This window comes from Hyperoodon ampullatus, assembly GCF_949752795.1.
Source record: "Hyperoodon ampullatus genome assembly, chromosome: 6".
Taxonomy (NCBI): domain Eukaryota; kingdom Metazoa; phylum Chordata; class Mammalia; order Artiodactyla; family Ziphiidae; genus Hyperoodon; species Hyperoodon ampullatus.
In genome coordinates this window covers 104,473,130-104,493,954 of record NC_136919.1, presented here as the reverse complement: position 1 = coordinate 104,493,954, position 20,825 = coordinate 104,473,130, and the positions used below count along the sequence as shown (strand labels likewise).

Below are 20,825 nucleotides of genomic sequence, written 5' to 3'. Positions count from 1 at the left end.
CAGCAGCCCACTGGATATATGTGCCCCCAGCCACCAGCTGTGCTTCGCATGCCTTGGCGCTCTCTCGGGGACCCTCTAGAATGGAGTTAGCATCTTTCAGGTTCCTTGCAAGGTTCCACTTGTACAAAAGATTAGTAAACAAGACAGAATTTACTAACGATTTCATTAGGGAGAGAGAGGAGGGAGCTTAAATCATATACCCACAACAAACATATTCCAAGTCATTATTTGGTTCAGCTTTCCAAAGCACCTCTAGATGGCCTACAAGGGTGGGAAGCAGAGTCCCCTCCATCCCTCAAAAGGCACTTGGCTGCCTGGCTCCTCTGGCTAGAGTAGTCAAACTCTTCCTGTCTATAAGGAAGAAGAGGTCACCTCTGCTCTCCCTTTAAAGGCATGTATATATAAACACGTCACAAAATGTCCTCCAGCTGCAGGGCCAAGTAAGGAGGCAGGTTAACAACCATCTTTTGTTACTCAAAAATGTCCAGAGGAACTCATGCCTACCCCAAGTATTTCTCATTGAAAAGAAAACAAAACAAATAACCACCAATGCTTTCCCTAGGAGGATGGAAGAATAAAGTTCTACCTCTTACCAGAGCTGCAAACAAAACCAGATGATATATTTATATCAGGAAAGAAACAGATGAAAATTCATCAGTTTTCTCATTACACTTCAAAGTATATTAGCTCTATATTAGCTCTGAGGCTGAACTGTGTGTTTGTGACCACTAACAAATAAATCCAAATCATACCATGAACCCAAGTTTAATTAGCAAACATATTAGAAAGGAAATAAAAATAAAGGATATTTAATAAATTTGCTTATAATAATACTGGTTGAGAATGTTTAGCATGTGTTTAAATATTACCTGAAAACTATACATTTTTACTTTATTCCTCAAGTTGGAACCACTAACCCAAAATGCAGATGTATGCATATCACGTAACATACTAAACCAATTGCATGGAGAAAAAACAGAAGAAATAAACCTGTCTCTTCTGTATACTTTTACTGTAGCAAAGGATTCATATGACCCACGGAAAGCTAGAACTAAAACCCCAATTTCCTGATTCCAAATCCATCTTTTTCTAAATCTTAGAAATAAAGAATAACAGCAGCTAGAAACAAAATTAAATCATAACTGCTAAAAATCCAAAGTTTCTTACATGTTCCAATTTCCTAAATAAGTATAACCTGGTATGCCTAGCAAGTAAATAGCACGACATTTATGGATATGTCCGTCCTTGCATGTTTAGGTTGCAAATTTATTATACGTAGACTTATGTACTACTCAGAAAAATTAAAATCACAAATACGATACATTTTTAACATTAACCCTTCTTTATATTGAGTCATAATTCCCCTCCCTTTAAACTTAAGCCTTTAGTCCGGGAAGTACTTGGGTTCGCATCTTTATCTCATTTGACCAAACAACTAGGCTTCAGGCATAAGCAGAGATTTGAGATGGAGATTCAAATCATAGACTTCCCATAAAATCCTAGAATGTTCATTAGAAACAAGTCAGAGGTCATTCCCACACTGAAGGGGAGATGACTACAGAAGGCAAAATTCTGGGACACCTTCAAAGATATAAAACCCTATAAAGATACCAAGGATAATGTGGCAGGGTCACCAAAAAGAACTCCACAGAGATAACCCTCTCAATTTTGGATAAATGCCTGCTTTTGAGCCTTAGCTTTCATCTTTTATTACTGTTCAGTGAAAGCTAAATAGCTTTCTACTAGGACACAATAGTTCTTTCTGGAGTAGAAAACAATCTAACTTTGAAACATATTTTATACTGGAAACTATGTAGTAAAGAATTTGACCCCAAAGAGGGGTTTGGGCTTTGCTGTCAGCTTCTAGGAGGTAATCTCTATCTTTGTTTAGAATGGGGGTTTACACATCCAATCTTAGGGTGGGACGGGCCATACCAAACAGTCTTAGGTTGGCCATGCCAGAAAGACAACCATGTGATTTAGGATGTGTCATATAGTATCAGTCAACCTGGGGGCAGAGTTCAACCATGTGAGATACTCAATTGATCATGCATATGTAATGAAGCCCCAGTAAAAACTGAACTGTGAGCCTCAGTAGTGCTTTCCTGGTTGGCAATACCCATATTCTTTGTCATACATCAATGCCAGGCGGGTAACGCATCCTGAGAACAATGGAAGCTCTGCACTTGGAACCCTCATAGACTCTGTCCAATGTGTCTCTTCCTCTGGCTGATGTTTATGTGTATCCTTTCCCTGTGATAAACCAAAACCATGAATAGAATGGTTTTCAGTGAGTTCCATGAGTCCTAGAAAATTATCAAATGTGAGGGTAGTTTGGGGAACCCCCCAAACTTTCAGTTGGTGTAAGAAATGAGGATGGTTTTGGAGACTGTGCTCTCAAACTTTAAAGTTTGGCTAACTGTGGGTGGGAACATACATATTTTCCAGTGTAATTCTGAGTATTTCTAGAATCTTACCTTGTGTAGTCATCTCCCCTTCAAGTGTGGATGTGACCTCTGACTTGCTTCTAACCAACACAATATTGCAAAGAGATGGCATATATATGATTATGGGTACACAACTGCTACAAAGGAACTGTGAGATAATAAATGCGTGTTATTTTAGACCATTAAACTTGTAATAAATAACCAATAAAATAGATAAGCAGTGATATTCTTCAGAAATGCAACATTAGAGGGATACTTCTAAAATGAAAATAGAATCATGTCACTCACTGGCTTAAAAATCTCTCAGTGGGGGCTTCCCTGGTGGCGCAGTGGTTGAGAGTCCGCCTGCCAATGCAGGGGACACGGGTTCCTGCCCCAGTCCGGGAAGATCCCACATGCTGCAGAGCAGCTGGGCCCGTGAGCCATGGCCATTGAACCTGCGCGTCCGGAGCCTGTGCTCCGCAACGGGAGAGGCCACAACAGTGAGAGGCCCACATACCGCAAAAAAAAAAAAAAAAAAAAAAAATCTCTCAGTGGTCTCTCACTGGCTACAAATAAAACTCAAACACCTCAGCAAGGTATAAAAGACTCTCCTTAATCTGACCTCTAGTCCCCTGTCTGATCTCTTAACATGCGCCACCCCCCTCACCTCTTCTCTCTCTCCCTCCAAGCTCCAGCCATATACAACTAATTATCCATTTCCTTAATGATCTACCCTCCCCACCTGTGTGCTGCTTCCATTCCTAGAGCACTTCTCTCTCGGCCTGCCCTCCCGCCCCCGCCCCTCATCTTCTCTAGAGAAGTCAGTATGGTGCAGTCTCTGTGGCTTCACCCTTTCCCAGGCCACTGCAGAACTCTGTGCACATTTCTGTGTAGCAGGTCTCTCACTGTGCATTCTGTCGCCTGTTTGTTGCCCTTCTTGCTAACTTACAAACCCTTCCTTTTTGGGGGGAGAAAATGAACTTTGCTTGTCTGAGTTTATTTTTCTGTAGTACTGGCAGAGAAGTGGCACTCAATAAACTTCTACTAAATGAATGAATGCCAATAAAACTATATTTACTGGTCATAATTTTTCAAGAAAAAAAATATTATATCCACAAAATAATTTTCATTACTACAAAGTGTCAAACTGTGTATACCATTAGTAAACTATGAATCTCTAAGATTCTCTAAATCTATTTAACATCTATCCAGTTCATTTCTCAACATCCCATTAAACCTGCCACACAACAGAAAACAAATCAATATCTGCTGTTTCATTATTAGATATTTTCAAAGACTTTAAAGCCATAAAATTGACAATTTATATCAACCAAAACCAGAGAATATCACAACTAAATTTAAAATAATTCACATTCAAATAAAAACATGAGTATTCAAGTCTTAGTTTATCCAAGCTTTAATTCGAAAAACTCTAAAGCCAATTTTGAATAGAAAACAGAACAAATTAGTATTCTTTCATTTTCTACTTTTTAATAAAGTATTTATCCATATCCATATTTATTGAATTTTTAGCTTAGAGGAGGAAGAAATGTTACCTTGACTGCTAAAAATACCAAAGAGCAATAAAATTAAAACAAATCTTTAAAGATGTTCACATAGTTATCTAAATCCCACTTCAACTTAAAAAAATCAAATTTAATATTAAAATAATTAAAGCAGCTTCCTTCATTTAGCAAACAAAAATATATTTTACTATCAAACCCCAAATTATAAATAAAATTTATTTTTAAAAAGCTAATTCTGACACTTGAGTTTTCGTTATATGTAACAAAATAAAGGGGGAGAGGGACCCCAAATGACTAAACTAAAAAATAATTTGTGCTAAAACTAATTTCTACACTGGAAACTTTTTGGCTATATACTAATTAAAGTACTAGAACAATATTTTTACTCTTCATAAAATTAAGAGCATAGATTATGCTTTAGTTTGGTGTTTTATTTCATTCAAAAAGCAGATGTTTTATCTCCTGGGAAAGCACTAAAATGAAAAGCATGATTTTTAAACTATGTCATCTTCATAAACTAATATTCACAAAAACATGAGTATTTATTACACAAGGTAAAAATAACAAAATTATGGTAATCAGTAGGAGCAATCTGAGTACAGCAGTTACAAACATTTTAAGCACAGTTCTCTAGTACAACACACTACATTTCACCCTAGAGAAAGAATGTTGGCAAAGATCTCTACCACATGGAAACTGCTTTTAAAGCTGTTGGGCCCTGAAATTCTATTCAGCAGTTTGAAATCAATCCACAGCTTTTCTCATTCACCCTCCCACTTGGGGCTAATGCAAGCCATGACCATCTACTGAGGAAAATCACAAAAAACTTCAAAACAGCTACAACGGTAGGCTCTTTTTTCACATATTATTTTAAATATCATTTGTTAAAATGTGACATCTAACAATCTTAGTAAATGTAAAGGCCATCTTTAATTTTTTTATGTTTCAGTTACTTTGAACAATTATTTTTTAACAAGCACTTAAGTATATCATTGCATAACTTTAATGTCCATGCAGGCAAGAACAAGGTGCTGCAAAAGTCACAAAACCATGTTATTCTTAATTTTCAACCATTGATTTTTGACAAACTGGTATCGACAATGCAGCACCAGCAACTATGAGTGATTCTGTCTGAAGTTACTTATGAAAAAGTGTAAAATGTGCACCACCAGATAAAATCCAGCAGTGAGCCTAAAAGAATCTTTCCCATTTCATTCCCTCTAAATCTTTGATTAAAGTTCTATATTTTTTCTAGTCTGCAATACTATTTTTGCATTTTTCATAGTTTAAATTTTAAAAGAAATGCCATTAACTAAAAGAAATGATATCTATAAAAATTATAAAACTAAGAAAATTTAAATTATGGCTTTTCCCATATTCTGAACCACCTAAAAAAGTGTTAATGACTACTTTTCATAATGTTAAATTTAAAATTTAAATTTTAAAACTGCTCCTGGAACTTGTTTCTGCTCATACCAATACAAATCAAGAGTTCGTATAAAGGAGCAAAGTTGAAATATGATATTTTTTAACTCACATGAGACAGGATCATGGGACTTCATTTTAACTGTTTATATTACAGGTATCCTAAGAAGACTTCAATTACAAACAAGTACCTTTGTTCAAGGCACCTAATTATTAAAAAACTGAAATTATCAACATTGCTTGGATTTTTGATAGAAAAGGAACTAAAACTATTTTCTGAAACTATTTTTCAGAATGTGGCTGATACATAAAAACTTTTAGCATCTAATTAAAGATCACTAAGGGTTAAATACTTGTTCTCTGGTCCCTAACTGCGTATAACCTGCCAAAAAGTCCTCTAAGCTTTTAAATATTGCTTCTATGGTCTGCGTTTTTATTTCCAGGGAAAAAGAGAGTATTGTCCCACAGTCAGCAGGCCACTAGCTTATTAACTTCCAGTCACTTTCATTTTTGCCAAAATGAAGACTCTGCAATCTACACTTCTCCTGTTCCTGTTTGTGCCTCTGATAAAGCCAGCACCACCATCTCAGCAGGATTCACGCATTATCTATGATTATGGAACAGATAATTTTGAAGAAAGCTTATTTAGCCGAGATTATGAGGATAAATCCCTGGATGGAAAAAGTATTAAGGTATTTTATTTCTACTCTAAATTTAATTTCTAAAATAGTCGCCCATTTAAATGTATGTTTTTGTTTTTTCTGAATGTGTCTGATAAGGTAAGAGGAAAGGAAAAGCACATTAAATGCTTCAAAATAATTCAAAATAACTGTCCTAAGATGATATTTTTAAAGTATGCATGCTTCCCAAATTAATACATAGAATCCATGATAACCAAACAGTATCTATAGCAACCAAAACATAAGATTTAAGGAAAACTAAAATTTAAAACATAAAATTTAAGGAAAATTAAAATTTAAGATGATCTCTGACCAGTTGAGATTTATATGTTAAGTAATATTACATAATGTCCTATATATGCATATTAAAATAAAATAGGAGAAATGTGTATTAGGAGAAATAAAAGTGAATCACCAGCTTAAGGTTTATTGTTTTAGGAAGTGGTTCAAGGAAATAAAGAGTACTGCTTATTTTGTATCTACAGCATTTCACAATAATTCACATATGTCAACTACACAGTATCAAAAAATGAAAACTACTTAATATTACTTAATTTTTAATCGGTTTTAACAATTCAGACTCCATCACTTTACCAAGTAACGGTAACTGTCATTGTCTACAGGGATGACTTTCACACCACATCTTCATATTCGACTTGTACGGGGGCTAAGTAATTACTTGTGGTTTTACTGGCACACAGAAATGAACACTGGGAAAGGAAAAAGTTAATACAGCACATAAGTATCTGTTGCCTGCCTACCGTGTGTCTGTCTGTCTGTCTGTCTGTCTGTCTCTCTCTCTCTCTCTCCCTCTCTCTCTCTCTCTCACACACACACAAATGGAAAATGAGCAACGCAGCCAAATATATAACAATGTTGATTGCTTCAAAAGTTCTCCACTATAAATAAGATGACAAAGATTTTGAGAGTGAACAGTTATAACTGCTTCTTTCTTTTTTTTAGTACAGATGAGCAAATGTTAACAGTACAATTTCTTTCAATGGAGTTGCTTAATATGCTAGTATTATTATTATCACATATATATAATATAGGTATATATAGTTATAGCTTAGGGGGAAAAAAGGCCCACTATAACAACAAGTTGTTGGCTCACGTGGCTGATTTGAATCTATCAATCAGTTTAAAGAATACTTTCAAAAATCTCCTGATCCCTAAAAAGTAGTAAATAAAAAGTTCTCTGTTTCTTCTCTTTACATTGCTTTAGGAGTCTCTCTATCTTAATATAAATGCAGGGACCAAGATATTTGTGAAGTGGAGTAGAATTCAACGACATTTAATAGACAAATGGAAAGGGGAGAGGCTGTTCAACCAGAACACTTACGGGAGAATGTTGTCTGTAATCCCTCAGTTTTACAGTACAAATTGGTCTTTGTCACACCTGATAATAAATGATTATTTTTTCAATAGGAAAAAGAAACTATGATAATAATACCCGATGAGAAAGGTTTTCAATTACAAAAAGATGAGAGCATAAAACCATTACCCCCCAAGAAAGAAAATGATGGTAAGTATGAATACTCTATCATCAAATTTTTTTAAAGGAGCTTTAAAAAATAGCTTATAATGGAACTTTATTCCTTATAGTAATCAAAAATTGCATCAGGATATAGTAGATCCAAACAGTGGAATTTTATCTCTAATGATAAAGTCAAACAGGTATACTGTGAGTTTTCATCATTTGCCATCCCACATTATGAGTGAGAAATGTGGAATAGAACATTCAAGAACAAAGTTTAGTCTAAGTTTAGCCTCTACAAAGTGTGTGCTTCTGTCTATATAAAATCAGTTCAAGAAATACTTGTTAAACACCAATTATTTTCAAATACTATGTAGCCTGAGGATAAAGTAAATAAAATATAATTCTTGCCTTTAAGAAACTCAAGGAAGAGAGACATAGTTATATACATAAATAATTATAATGTACATTTCAATTAAAACAATAGAAAACTTATAAAATAACAAATTACAAAGTCCTACTTATTAGTTTCTATTTGGTTTATCCTTGCTCTATCACAGAACATTACTTCACATGACAATATGAAAAAAAAATCACACACTAATCTCTATATTGCTACAAAAAAATTAAAGTGGGCAAAACCAGAAAATATATCTTAAGAAATCTGAGAAGTATCATAGTGAAAGTAGACTTGAAGAAATGGAAAGACATTCTTTGCTCTTGAATAGGATGATTTAATATCACAAAGATGTCAGTTCTCCCTAAATTTACAACAATGAACTTCTTTAAAGAGCTGGTAAGGCTGATCCTCAAGTTCAGAAGGAAAATCAAACCTGCATGAGATCACCTATCAGAACATGCTTTAAAGCCTGCATACTTAAAATAAGTGTAATACTGGTGCATGAATGAAAGTCCACAGACAAAAAGAAATACATGTAGAAATTTAGTAAATAATAAAGGTAACATCTTTAATCACTGAAGCAAAGATGATATTTTAAAAAACTGGGGCTGGGACAACTAAGTAGTCAACTGACAAGGGATACAATTAGATCCCTATCTTACACAGAAAAACTCCAAATAAATTGGGGTCTAAATGCAAAAAGTGAAACCATACAAATAGTAGAAGATAACTTGGGTGTGGGGTATCTCAAAATCCAGAGACGATAATAGAAAAGATCAATAAATTTGACTCCATAAATGAAACTTGTGCATGTCAAAAACCATCATAAATGAAGCCAAAGGCAACTGAAAACTGAGAAAAATATTTGTAATATATATCACTGATAAAGAGTTAATATCTCTAATTTCTAAAGAACAAGTAAAAATCCAGGAAAAAGAAACTGATCAAAAATCCACTGGAAAAATGGACAAAAGATATGAACAGACAATTCACAAAATGATATAAAAATGGCCCTTAAACACATAAAAGGTGTTCAATCTCACATGTAAGTTTAAATTATGCTGAGATAAAAATTTTTTAACCTATCTGACAAATATATTAATATATTCCATTGGCAAAACAGTAGGGTATCAGACACTGACATACGTTGCTGGTGGTAATACAAACTGGTAGAATGGACAGGAATTTGGTAATATCTAATGAAACCTAATACGCATTTACTCTGTGACACAGCAATTGACTTCTAGGAATTCACCCTAAAGATATACCTCCAAAAGTAAGAAAACACATACGTAGAATCTCTGAAGCATTGCTTGCATATGCAGAATACTGGAAACAATCTAGTTATCCATACATTGAAGAGTGGTTGAATAAAGTACGGTACATCCACCCAGGGGAATACTATGCAGTTGTAAAAGTGAATGAGGATGATCTCTATAACTAATATGGAGTGATTTTCAGAAGAGATTATGTGAAAAAAAAATGCAATGGAGTATCTACAGTATGCTGTCTTTCACCTAAGAATGAAGGGGAGCTTCCCTGGTGGCGCAGTGGTTGATAGTCCGCCTGCCAATGCAGGGGACACAGGTTCGTGCCCCGGTCCGGGAAGATCCCACATGCCGCAGAGCGGCTGGGCCCGTGAGCCATGGCTGCTGGGCCTGCGTGTCCGGAGCCTGTGCTCCGCAACGGGAGAGGCCACAACAGTGAGAGGCCCATGTACCGCAAAAAAAAAAAAAAAAAAAAGAATGAAGGGGATGTAAGAGAATATACATACATCAGCCCACTTTGTGAAAAGAAATTCAAGAAGAGTAATTAAAAAACTGAGACTAGTTACTTATGGGTTACAGATGGGACTAGGGGTAGAAAGGAGGGGGAGATGGTAACTAGGGGTACTGGGGGAAGGTGCTAGAACTTCTTGGAGTATACACTTGTTGTGTAGATTTGATTTTAGAATAACGTTATATTCACATAAGCAAACAAACAAATATATTTATAAATAAAACCAACTAGGATAAGATAAAAAGAAGCCAAACTGGCAAACAAACAGAAAAATAGAAACTTAATTACATTTCAAATCAATAACATAACACACTACACAGGGAAAAATCTAATCGAAGTAACCCTTAAACACAGTATTTTGACTGTATACTTTCAGGCTAAAGACAAAATAAAATAGGCAAATACTAAATTCTAGTGGGTAGGTTTGTCTTCCATAGTATTATAGGTTAGCAATAATGAGACTACTTAATGTGTGTTCTGGGACTGAGTAAAGTAAATGCACAGTGGATCACAAGAGCCAGGTTTCTCATTGTCAGAGAAGGGTGTTACAAATATGGTAAGGGGGAAGGCTAAAATGAACACTGTTGAGATGGAGTGGAATGAAAGATATCAGGATCAACTCCTGGTTTGTACACAGAGATACAGAAATAGATATACACATGTTTGCCTCCCTGTATGAGTGTGTATGTGAAAATATGCATATGATGTGTTTATGTTTTCATATGAGCATATGGCATGTATTATATACATGTATATATGTATGTCTGCATGTGTGTACTTGTGTATTATTATGTCCATGTCCATATACATATACTTGTGTGTATGTATGTGTATTATATATGAAGAGAGCGCCAAATAAAAAACATATATTTCCCAGGCCTCTTTGCTGAAAAAGCCCAGAAGCAATGAGATCCCAGTAGCAATGAGCACATCCACACCCAAATGTTGGTTTCTAAATACCATTCTCCACTAAAAGGGACCAGTACTCCTTGAAATAATAGCTGATTTCAGGCCTGGGGCAAGGAAAGGGCAAGATTGGTCTGGGACATCTTAGCATGCCAGAAAATAAGTAAGTTCTCAAAGAACAGTGGGGACATTTAATTTTTAAAATTAATCAAAATATAAAAAATACATAGGTATAAATGTGTAAAAGATGTACAAGACCTGCTCATTGAAATCCAGACAATATAAAGGGATCAATTGTTATTCATTAAAATTAAAAATATTTGCTCTTCTTTTTTTTTTTCCTGGCCCCACCATGCGGGATGTGGAATCTTAAGTTCCCCAACCAGGGATGGAACATGCACCCCCTCCAGTGGAAGCATGGAATCTTAACCACTGGACTGCTGGGGAAGGCCCTAAATGTTTGCTCTTCAAAAGACATTGATAAGGAAATAAAAAAACAAGCCACAGACTGGAGGAAAATATTTGCAAAACATAAATCTGACAAATGATTTATATCTACAGAATATACTTTTATAATTCAAAAATAATAATACAAAAACCTATTTAAAAAAACAGGCAAAAGATATGAATAGACAGTTCACCACAAAAAAATATGTGGATGGCAAATAAGTATATAAAAAGATGCTTAGCGGGGCTTCCCTGGTGGCGCAGTGGTTGAGAGTCCGCCTGCCGATGCAGGGGATACGGGTTCGTGCCCCGGTCTGGGAGGATCCCACATGCCGCGGAGCGGCTGGGCCCGTGGGCCATGGCCGCTGGGCCTGCGCGTCCGGAGCCTGTGCTCTGCAGCGGGAGTGGCCACAGCAGTGAGAGGCCCGCGTACCGCAAAAAAAAAAAAAAAAAAAAAAAAAAAAAAAAAAAAAAGATGCTTAGCACATTAGTCATTAGGAAAATGTAAATTAAAACACGCGATACCACAACAAACCTTACTTGAAAGGCTAAAATAAAAAAGTCCAACCATACGTACCAAATGTTGACAAGAATGTGGAGCAACTGGAACTTTCACACACTGCTAATGAGAATGTAAAATGGCACAACCACTTTGGAAAACAGTTTAGGACATTCTTCAAAAGGTAAAATACATACGTATAATAAGACCCAGCCATTCTACTCTTAGGTATTTATCCAAGAAAAATGAAAGCATTAAGTCCATACATAAATGTTCATGGCAGCTTTCTTTGAAACAGCAAAAAACTGGAAACAACACAAGTGTCCGTAAGAGATGACAGTATAAATTGTGTTTACTGAGACAATGGAATAAATTGGAATGAACTCAGTAATAAATAAGAATGAATTACTGATACATACAAAATTATTTTGAGAAATAATTATGCAGAGTGAAAGAAGCCAGACAAAAGAGTGTATACTGCATGATTCTTTTGATATAAAAGTTTCAAAAATGCAAACTAACATATAATGACAGAAAGGAGATTAGTGGTTGCTGGGAGGGAGAAATTACCAAAGGGCATGAGGAAACTTTGGAGTGATGGATATGTTAATTATCTTGATTGTGGTGGTGGTTTCATGGGCATATACACATGTTCAAACTTATAAATTATACAAATTAAATATGTGCAACTTACTGTATATCATGGAACCATAAAAAGGCTGTGGGAGGATAAACAGAGCTTAAGAGTTCTCACTGACTAATCTGTGACAATGTGATTATCAAAATAAATAAGACAGTAACGTATTAACGTATTATGGGATACATTACCCATGGGATGAGGAATTCATAAGTTCATACTGACAGAAATAAACAAATAAGAAGGGAATGTTCCACCTTATATCAGAATGCCAACTAACAAATGTAGAAGAAATGATGGAATTAGCAAATAACTGGCAATTATCCTAGTGATAAATGATTCAAGTAAGAATCTTCAACAGATGATAAAACTAGAGGGTGAAAGTTTGATGACAAACCTGATGTTTAGAATCTCAAAGTACTCCTCTAGAAGGTACAAATTACAAAGTGAAAAACAGTAATTTTACAGAGTGAGAACGATGGCAGATACTAACTTAACCAAGTGACCAAAGACAGCATCATAAGGAATGAGACAGATACATAACACTAAGGATGTAACATTATTTCCATGGTATTCCTGCCAAAAAATGAGGAACCTCATATAAACCCTAATTGAAAGATATTCTGCAAAATAAATGCCCTGAAAATAAAAGTTTCAAAAAATTCAAAAAATTCCAAAACAGTAAAAGGTATGAAAAACAAAGACTAAGGAACTGTTGCAGGTTGAAGGAGATGAAAGATGCATGACAAGTAAATGCAATGAATGACGTAGGGTACAATAGGGATTCTAACAGTACCCATGATGACTCCAATTTTTAAGTTAATAGTTTGCTTATTTAACTAAGTGGTTCCTAAACTCATTAGAAATGTGTTTGCACCACTCCAAGTGATAAATCAAGCTTATATTTACCTTAAGTCCTGCTTTATGATTTTTGATACTCCAATGAAGAAATGTAACTGTCAATCAATTCAGCAATTAAATGATCACTGCTAAAACAGATAGGAGAATAAAAGAGATTGTGGATTACAGAATTTAAAATAGAATTCTGGTGAGTTATCAGATACAATATAGATTACTAGCTATCATGGCCATAACGTCTTTCCTGTTATCACACATAATTCTGTAAAGGATCTTTTCAAATTGGTAATAACATTCATGATAGCAAGGATTTTAACACTAGAGGTCAAATATTTTTAAACTACTGATTTTTATGATTTTGTTTCCCAATTTAGAAATGCCCACATGCCTGCTATGTGTTTGTTTAAGTGGCTCTGTATACTGTGAAGAAGTTGACATTGATGCTGTACCACCCTTGCCAAAGGAATCAGCCTATCTTTATGCACGATTCAACAAAATTAAAAAGTTGACTGCCAAAGATTTTGCAGACATACGTAAGTTAATTTTAAATAAGATATTAGTGTTAACTCGTGTTAGTATTTAACTCATATAAACACAAGTTTCTAGGTACCTGTGGCCTACCACATGTACCGTAGTGACTGTTGAGGTATTTTAAGTATCCACCACACTTCACAAAAATCCACTGGTTTACTGGTGAATCTCCTTTCCATTCAGATGTTCACTGTCATCTTTCTTTACTGGTGACTTCGGAGTCTATGTTAGTGGCCCATCTAACATATGGGCAACTATATCTTCTCAACCCCAATATTTCAAGATCCATTTGCCTCAGTCAGTCAGCAATACAAATATAATCAGGATATTTCTCCAATGACAATGTTTTATTTTCTACCTTCACTATAAAAACATAGAAACTGCTTTTTCTTACTTTAACTCATGGTTCTTAAATCTGGCTGCATATTAAAGTATTTTGATACCAGGTCCTAGTCCCCAGAGATTCTAATTTAGGTCTCTAAATTTAGAGGCCCAGGTGTTGTCATTACCACCAAACTCTTACCACCACAACCAAACTCTTCAGATGACTCTAATACGGAACTAATGCTGAGAGCAGTGCCATTTAACTCCTTCCCAGGTCATTAAAAATCCTGGACTTCTGGTGTCCAATCAAAGCTTACAACAGCTGCCAGGAGGGTGTTGCCATGAGCACACCAAAATCCCCTACTTCTGCAGTATGAAGTCCAAGTCTGGATCACTAATCCCTCATAAATTTTCTAGATTCCAATGCTGTCAAGGGCTTCTGAAGAAAGTCACATCAAGAAATGCACACTGGCCCCGCTACACATTTACAAGATTAGCCATAACTGAATTCATGCTGTCACCAGTAGCTCCCAACTGACTGAATACAGTTGTTCCTCTTTTGTGGATTCCATGTTTTCAAACTCGCCTACTTGATAAAATTTATTTGTAACCCAAAACATCAATACTTCTGGCACTTTCATGGTCATTCGTAGACACGTGCACAGTGGCAAAAAACATGAGCCATCCAGGATAGGCTGAATGAGATGCTTGGCCTTTTGTTTCAGCTTTTATACTGTAAACAAGTATCCTGTTTACAGTCTACTTAGTGCCACATTTTTGTGTATAGTGCTAAAATGTTGTCTAGTGTTCCTAACTGCAAGAAGGATGTGATGTGCCTTACAGAGAAAACACATGTTAGGTAATCTTTATTTAAGTGTGAGTTACAGTGCTGATTGGCTGTGAGTTCAATGTTAATGTATCAACAATATATACTAAGTAAGATGCCTTTAAAAAGAAACACGCATAAAATTTTCTACTGAATGGTTGATGAAAATGTGTGATGAGAGGCTCTAACCCTGTATATTCCCTATGAGCAATGGTTCCATATTCACTAATTCAGCTTTTACATTGACTTTATCGACATGACCACCTTGAATAGTGAGAAGGGACCCTATTTTCTAATCATCCCGGATGGACAAAAGTGATGCACACATAAATACACACATTGAATTTCTCTATCTCTCAGTATGCACCACGGTAACAAATTAGGGAGCGTTTTTGCCTTTACTGTTGTCAAGCAATAAGGCATGGAGAGATTAAGATAAGATATCCACAGTCACAATACAACAGGCTGGCAAAAAATCCAAAAATATTTACATGATTTTATTCAATCAGTAATGCTTACTTTCCATAATTTGCAACAAAGAGTTTCTTCCAAACTACTTGAGCATACTGAGAATTCAAACAAAAAAGGATGGAAGGACTCTATTAACTTTAAGTTCCCTTCCAAACCTGAGATTTAGAACTTCAGTGAGAAAGACCATCAGTGTCAAGCACAGAGTAGATGCTCAGTGTTCAACAAAACTTACTGAGCTACTAATTGTAGACACTCTGCTAGGCACTAAAAATAAAAGACATTTGAATGACCTGATAAACAAATGCTTTTCCTCAGTCCAGACAATTAAGAATTTAACTTCATATATTTTTTAAAATTTTCTTATTTTTTGTATATTTTTCCTTCAAGCTAACTTAAGGCGACTTGATTTTACGGGAAATTTGATTGAAGATATAGAAGATGGTACTTTTTCAAAACTTTCACTGTTAGAAGAACTTACACTAGCTGAAAATCAACTACTGAAACTTCCAGTTCTCCCTCCCAAGCTTACTTTATTTAATGCAAAATACAACAAAATCAAGAGTAGAGGAATCAAAGCAAATACTTTCAAAGTAAGTATTTTATAGTATGACTGAGCACAATATAAAAATATCGGTTATACAGCCAATAATAACATGATAAAAGAAAAGGAAACTATGGCCTAGAATTTTGTTTTAAAACTATTTTAATGTAATAAATGAAGATATTATTTACATGATAAATAGTGATACTACTAGGCTTATTCAGTCTAGTTTATGCCTGTACCTCACTTAAAATACCTTTATCTTGTTTCATGGGACTACCTGGTGTCACATCTCTTTCCCTTGTTCACACAGCAATATTTATTTATACAGACAAGGTTCGCACCCTCATGGCACCAACAGTCTGCAAAACCCCAAAATGGGAGTGTTCCTGTGTTTCTTTTTTCCTTACAATATTAGTAATTTACAAACACCAGAAAAAATCATGTTCTAAAGTAAACACTGAATTTTATTTTTAATACGTAAAAGTATTAGACCATAGACTTCTGTAGGTAGACATTCTTTTGAATTCCATGATGGCACCTAATACAAAATTCTGTATGTAGTAAAAATTACACATATTTCTTAATTTAGTAATTCAAGAAAATAAATGCACATGAAAAGGGCAAGGTGATTTACTCTGATTTAGATAGCCAGGTTGTCTCAAAATGCAGAGTCTACAGGGAAGTAACCTCAGCCCAGGACTTCAATAGCTCTTATGTACTCATTCCCAGTCCTGGAAGAAACCCCAGATAAAAGGATGAGACAATCACGCTACTGTTGGCAACAGAAGACCTCGTTCAAAAGGAAGGTTTGTAGCTCCTTATGACAACTCCTAGCAGTTCCTCAGAAGTTAAGGGACTCTTACGGGACTTTTAAAAACTGGACTCACTTTAAAAACAAAAAAATGCTTGTAATTTGAAGATATGCAATTTGAGCAGGTAAACCTTTGAATAACTGGCATGTTAAAGACCTACAGGAGTAGGGACTTCCCTGGTGGCGCAGTGGTTAAGAATTCATCTGCCAATGCAGGGGACACGGGTTTGAGCCCTGGTCCGGGAAGATTCCACATGCTGTGGAGCAACTAAGCCCATGAGCCACAACTACTGAGCCTGCATTCTAGAGCCAGTGAGCCACAACTGCTGAAGCCCGTACTCTAGAAGAAAAGCCACCACAATGAGAAGCCCGCACACTGCAACGAAGAGTAGCCCCTGCTTGCTGCAACTAGAAGACCACGCGCAGCAACAAAGACCCAATGCAGCCAAAAATAAATAAATAAATAAATTTATAAAACAAAACAAACAAAAAAGACCTACAGGAGCTAATCAACATTTCACAAAAGGAATGTTTGAATATTTTGGATTTTACACGTGGATTACAGAAGGGATTCATGACAAGTTGGCATGAAAATGATAAACTCAGCTATTTTCTAGTTTTGCTTAATGCCCTAGGCTGCCAAAGCCACTGGTAAAATCAGGTTACTCTAAACCATGTTAAAGAGGCCCACTGGGGAAGACAGGAGCTTGGTGCCCATATGGTGAATTGTAGGATGCTTAAGAAAGGATTAAAATAACAGCAAATTAATTCTAAAAAAAAAAAAATTACCAAATTCTGTCACAGGATGCATATCAAAGGTAAGGTAAAAGATTATTGTCAGGGGAAACTACATCCTGAAATCATATTATAAAATTATACACAATAATGGATTACTGATCATGAAGAGTAATCCAATGTAGAGTCCTTGGGGTGTAAAAAAGTCATACTTAGCTATGTATTTAATAAACTGCTTTGGGAGACATCTTACTAACAAGCATACACATCTCTTAGGAATATTCATTTTACTACAAATTGGTGGAGCTGAAATGGAAAGTTCTGAAGGTTCAAGAGAGGTTATGGCAGTACCAGGATGCAAATATAATCCTGCATAAGAATTAACCTTATTACCTGCTCCCAAGAGAAATTTAAAGGGCCCCAGAAATTGGCATGCGGGCTGAGGCTGAATATGATGGTATTCAGAAGTGAGATGAGTGGACAGAAATGTGGGGATGCATCAGGGCTCTACTGCCCTTCGTAAAGGACCAAATATACTACTTGTAAAACCAAAAACACCAAACAACAACAAAACAAACAAAGAAATTCCACCAAACCTAAAACTTCCATACCAATGATTAGTAGTATTGATATGTGTCTATACTATATCTATGTATTTATACATATATGTGTGTATATAGCTTGAATCATGTGAAGAAATGCAATGAGCTCAATAACACTTAAGCAAAAGCACCTTTTCCTTACAGAAATTGAATAAGCTGTCCTTCCTCTACTTGGACCACAATGCCCTGGAATCTGTGCCTCTTAATTTACCAGAAAGTCTGCGTGTAATTCATCTTCAGGTATGATTGCTCCTTTCACACTATCTGACTTTAATTCAAATTATTATGGGTCAATCTTATGATTCATTAGGAAGCTCACTTATTTACACGTAAATTTTGCCCATCAAAAGTATTAATATTTAGCCAAATGCTCTCTCCTGCCCAGAAGCCCTGGTTCTATCCAGAGCACAACCAAAGGACCAGTAACACTAGGTTGGAGGTCTGCTTTTATAGTAGGATTTGTCTCCAGGTGTGCACTTGGCATCTCCTAGTTAATCTGACATGTGGATTTGAAGTTAGGGGACACTAAGACCTGTGGTTTATGTTTCCTTCTCCAAATAGCAGTAAACACTTGCTTTTGGAGACTTCCCAGCTGACTTTATTGTCCAACATCAACTGAGGGTAATAGAAAAGTGAAAAGGGAATAAGAATAAACTAAAAGTGGTCTTTTACCATCACAAGAATTCCCATTTTTTCTTTTTATTTCTTTAAAGTATATTTAAGGAAACAGTACCCATTTTGAGTTGACACTCTAGAATAGGATACCTTATCCAGTTATTATAATCTTATTTATACTCAGAAATTTGTTATATGGGTTTTGCTCTTAGAAATAGCCAGTAGTCTGTTCTTCCAAAGTAATACTGTAGACTTTAAAAAAGGAGGCTCCGATTGCTCAGCAAGGGTTTTTATTACCATGAAGATATATACACAGTATGTACAATATTTTAAAAATCACTTTTTAGATAAAATATTCTGTGAGATCTCATTACACAACATACAAAAGGATGATTTCGGGTTTCTAAACAATTTTTCCCTTTTATTTTCTAGTTTAACAACATAACTTCAATTACAGATGATACCTTCTGCAAGGCTAATGACACCAGTTATATTCGGGACCGCATTGAAGAGATACGCTTGGAGGGCAATCCCATCATCCTGGGAAAACATCCCAACAGTTTCATCTGCTTAAAAAGATTGCCTGTAGGGTCATACATTTAACCACTATCAATGCAGCACATAAGCTAAAGTACACACATACTTATAATCTGTCTCAACAATGTCTAAAGGAGCTTAAGTATTTAATATTAATTTTGTATCCCACTATGAAGGAACTTATGTTTTAAGCAAGGATGTTCAAAAAACCTTACATATAACAACGAACAAAAAGTAAGAGTGAATCTCTAAGTTCAAAACAAAGTAATGTGAAAATATTTGAACAGCATTACAAAATCCCTGCAGTTTATACTAGAGTACCCTTTAAAAGGTATGTTTTTATATAAATACCCAAATTTAAGACGTATTACGAAGTGAAAGGATAAGTCCAAGAAACTTTCAACTGTTTGTCTTTCCTGGCTTCTACCGGATCCCTAAAGCAAGCATTTAAGGCATATGTTCCAAACACTTTGAAAAGCTAAATATTTCCAGGGACCTCTCACTTTTCTTTTATCATTCATACATTATTCATTATGAAGTAGGAACTCTGTTTTCTTTCTATTAAGGCAGCTATTATATTTTTACTTAGCCTCAGAAATAGGAATATAGTCTCATACCTAGGCAAAACTTTCCAAATAAAGCATAATTTTACTCTCTGATAAAGAGCTAATATAGTAATGCTCAGTTATTCTGCTTTGTGATCACACAATTAAAGGCTTTAGTAAAATAGTACAAAATTTTCTTTAATCTAAATATTAACATTCTAAGTCCACCATAAAACATTTTAGGAAGCCAAGCACATCAAAATCAGTATGCTTATAAAAAAACCCTGAAAGTCCATCCTGTTTCTCAGAACAGCCATAAAATTCTCCACTGTAAAGGCTTTCAATTATGATATATACTGCAAAATATTTTCTTTTTATACTATAGGAATGATAATCTCATCAATAAATCTATCCAAATGTGAGACATGAAAACAAAGTGAATTCTGGGGTGCTACTACTACACACCACCTTCCCACCCACCCATACACATCCATGTTCTTGAGAACAGACCACACATTCACAAGAAAGCATCTCAGCCACATTTTCTAGAGACCCATGATTAACTGGTATGTTTAAAGATGAGAATTCATCTTCAATCTAATAGTGATGATAAAGTTCCTAAAATTACTTTCCTCTTGCGCAAACCCCACTCAGAAGTCTTAGTTTCCACACTGCTTTGGGGTTGCATATAAAATGATCAGTGCTTTAGAAACAAGAGTCTGAACTGTGTATATAAAAACTGCCGACATTGTTTCCAACATAAATTATGCATTAGAATCAAGTTGGTCTCTGTATACTTTCCCAGAACAAACACTATTGGTGGTTTTTCATTTGCTTCTGTTTTTTCCATATGTAGAATGACCTCCTGTTTTTCAATTTTCCCATTTGTCAAGGTTGACCCCAAGATGAAATTTTTTCACTAAAACAGCTGTGATCTCTTAACGCCACAATGATTACTGCTACAACACTAACGCGTTCACTGATTTTATTGTGGTAACTGGCAACAATAACTATTATACGGCTTTCTCATTTTGTGTGCGAGCCTCATTTCTCTGTGACTGAAAGTTCACTGAGCACACTGAACACATCCAATATTCCCTTTATACATTCAAAGTGCTAGTATAATAGTGAGCACATCTAAATTGAGTATATAGTAAATAGTGCAAAATAAAATCCATTTAAACAGAAGGGCTCTGTTTTATTTGGAAAAATAGAATATTT

The 20,825-nt window shown here is 35.4% G+C and overlaps 2 protein-coding genes across 2 annotated transcripts in view; one reads left to right on the top strand and one right to left on the bottom strand.

The window, feature by feature from the left end:
- CENPP (centromere protein P) overlaps window positions 1-20,825 on the bottom strand; it is a gene marked incomplete at its 5' end in the record, with an annotated part of 232,063 nt that overhangs the window by 147,101 nt on the left and 64,137 nt on the right. The gene's annotated exons all lie outside the window — the stretch shown is intronic.
- On the top strand, window positions 4,765-19,125 carry OGN (osteoglycin; the record flags this gene model as incomplete). Its single annotated transcript, XM_079705976.1, has 7 exons — window positions 4,765-4,800; window positions 5,824-6,072; window positions 7,489-7,585; window positions 13,438-13,596; window positions 15,603-15,805; window positions 18,052-18,147; window positions 18,955-19,125. The coding sequence occupies exons 2-7, from the start codon at window positions 5,899-5,901 to the stop codon at window positions 19,123-19,125; spliced, it is 900 nt and encodes a 299-aa protein (XP_079562102.1). The 5' UTR covers window positions 4,765-4,800; window positions 5,824-5,898.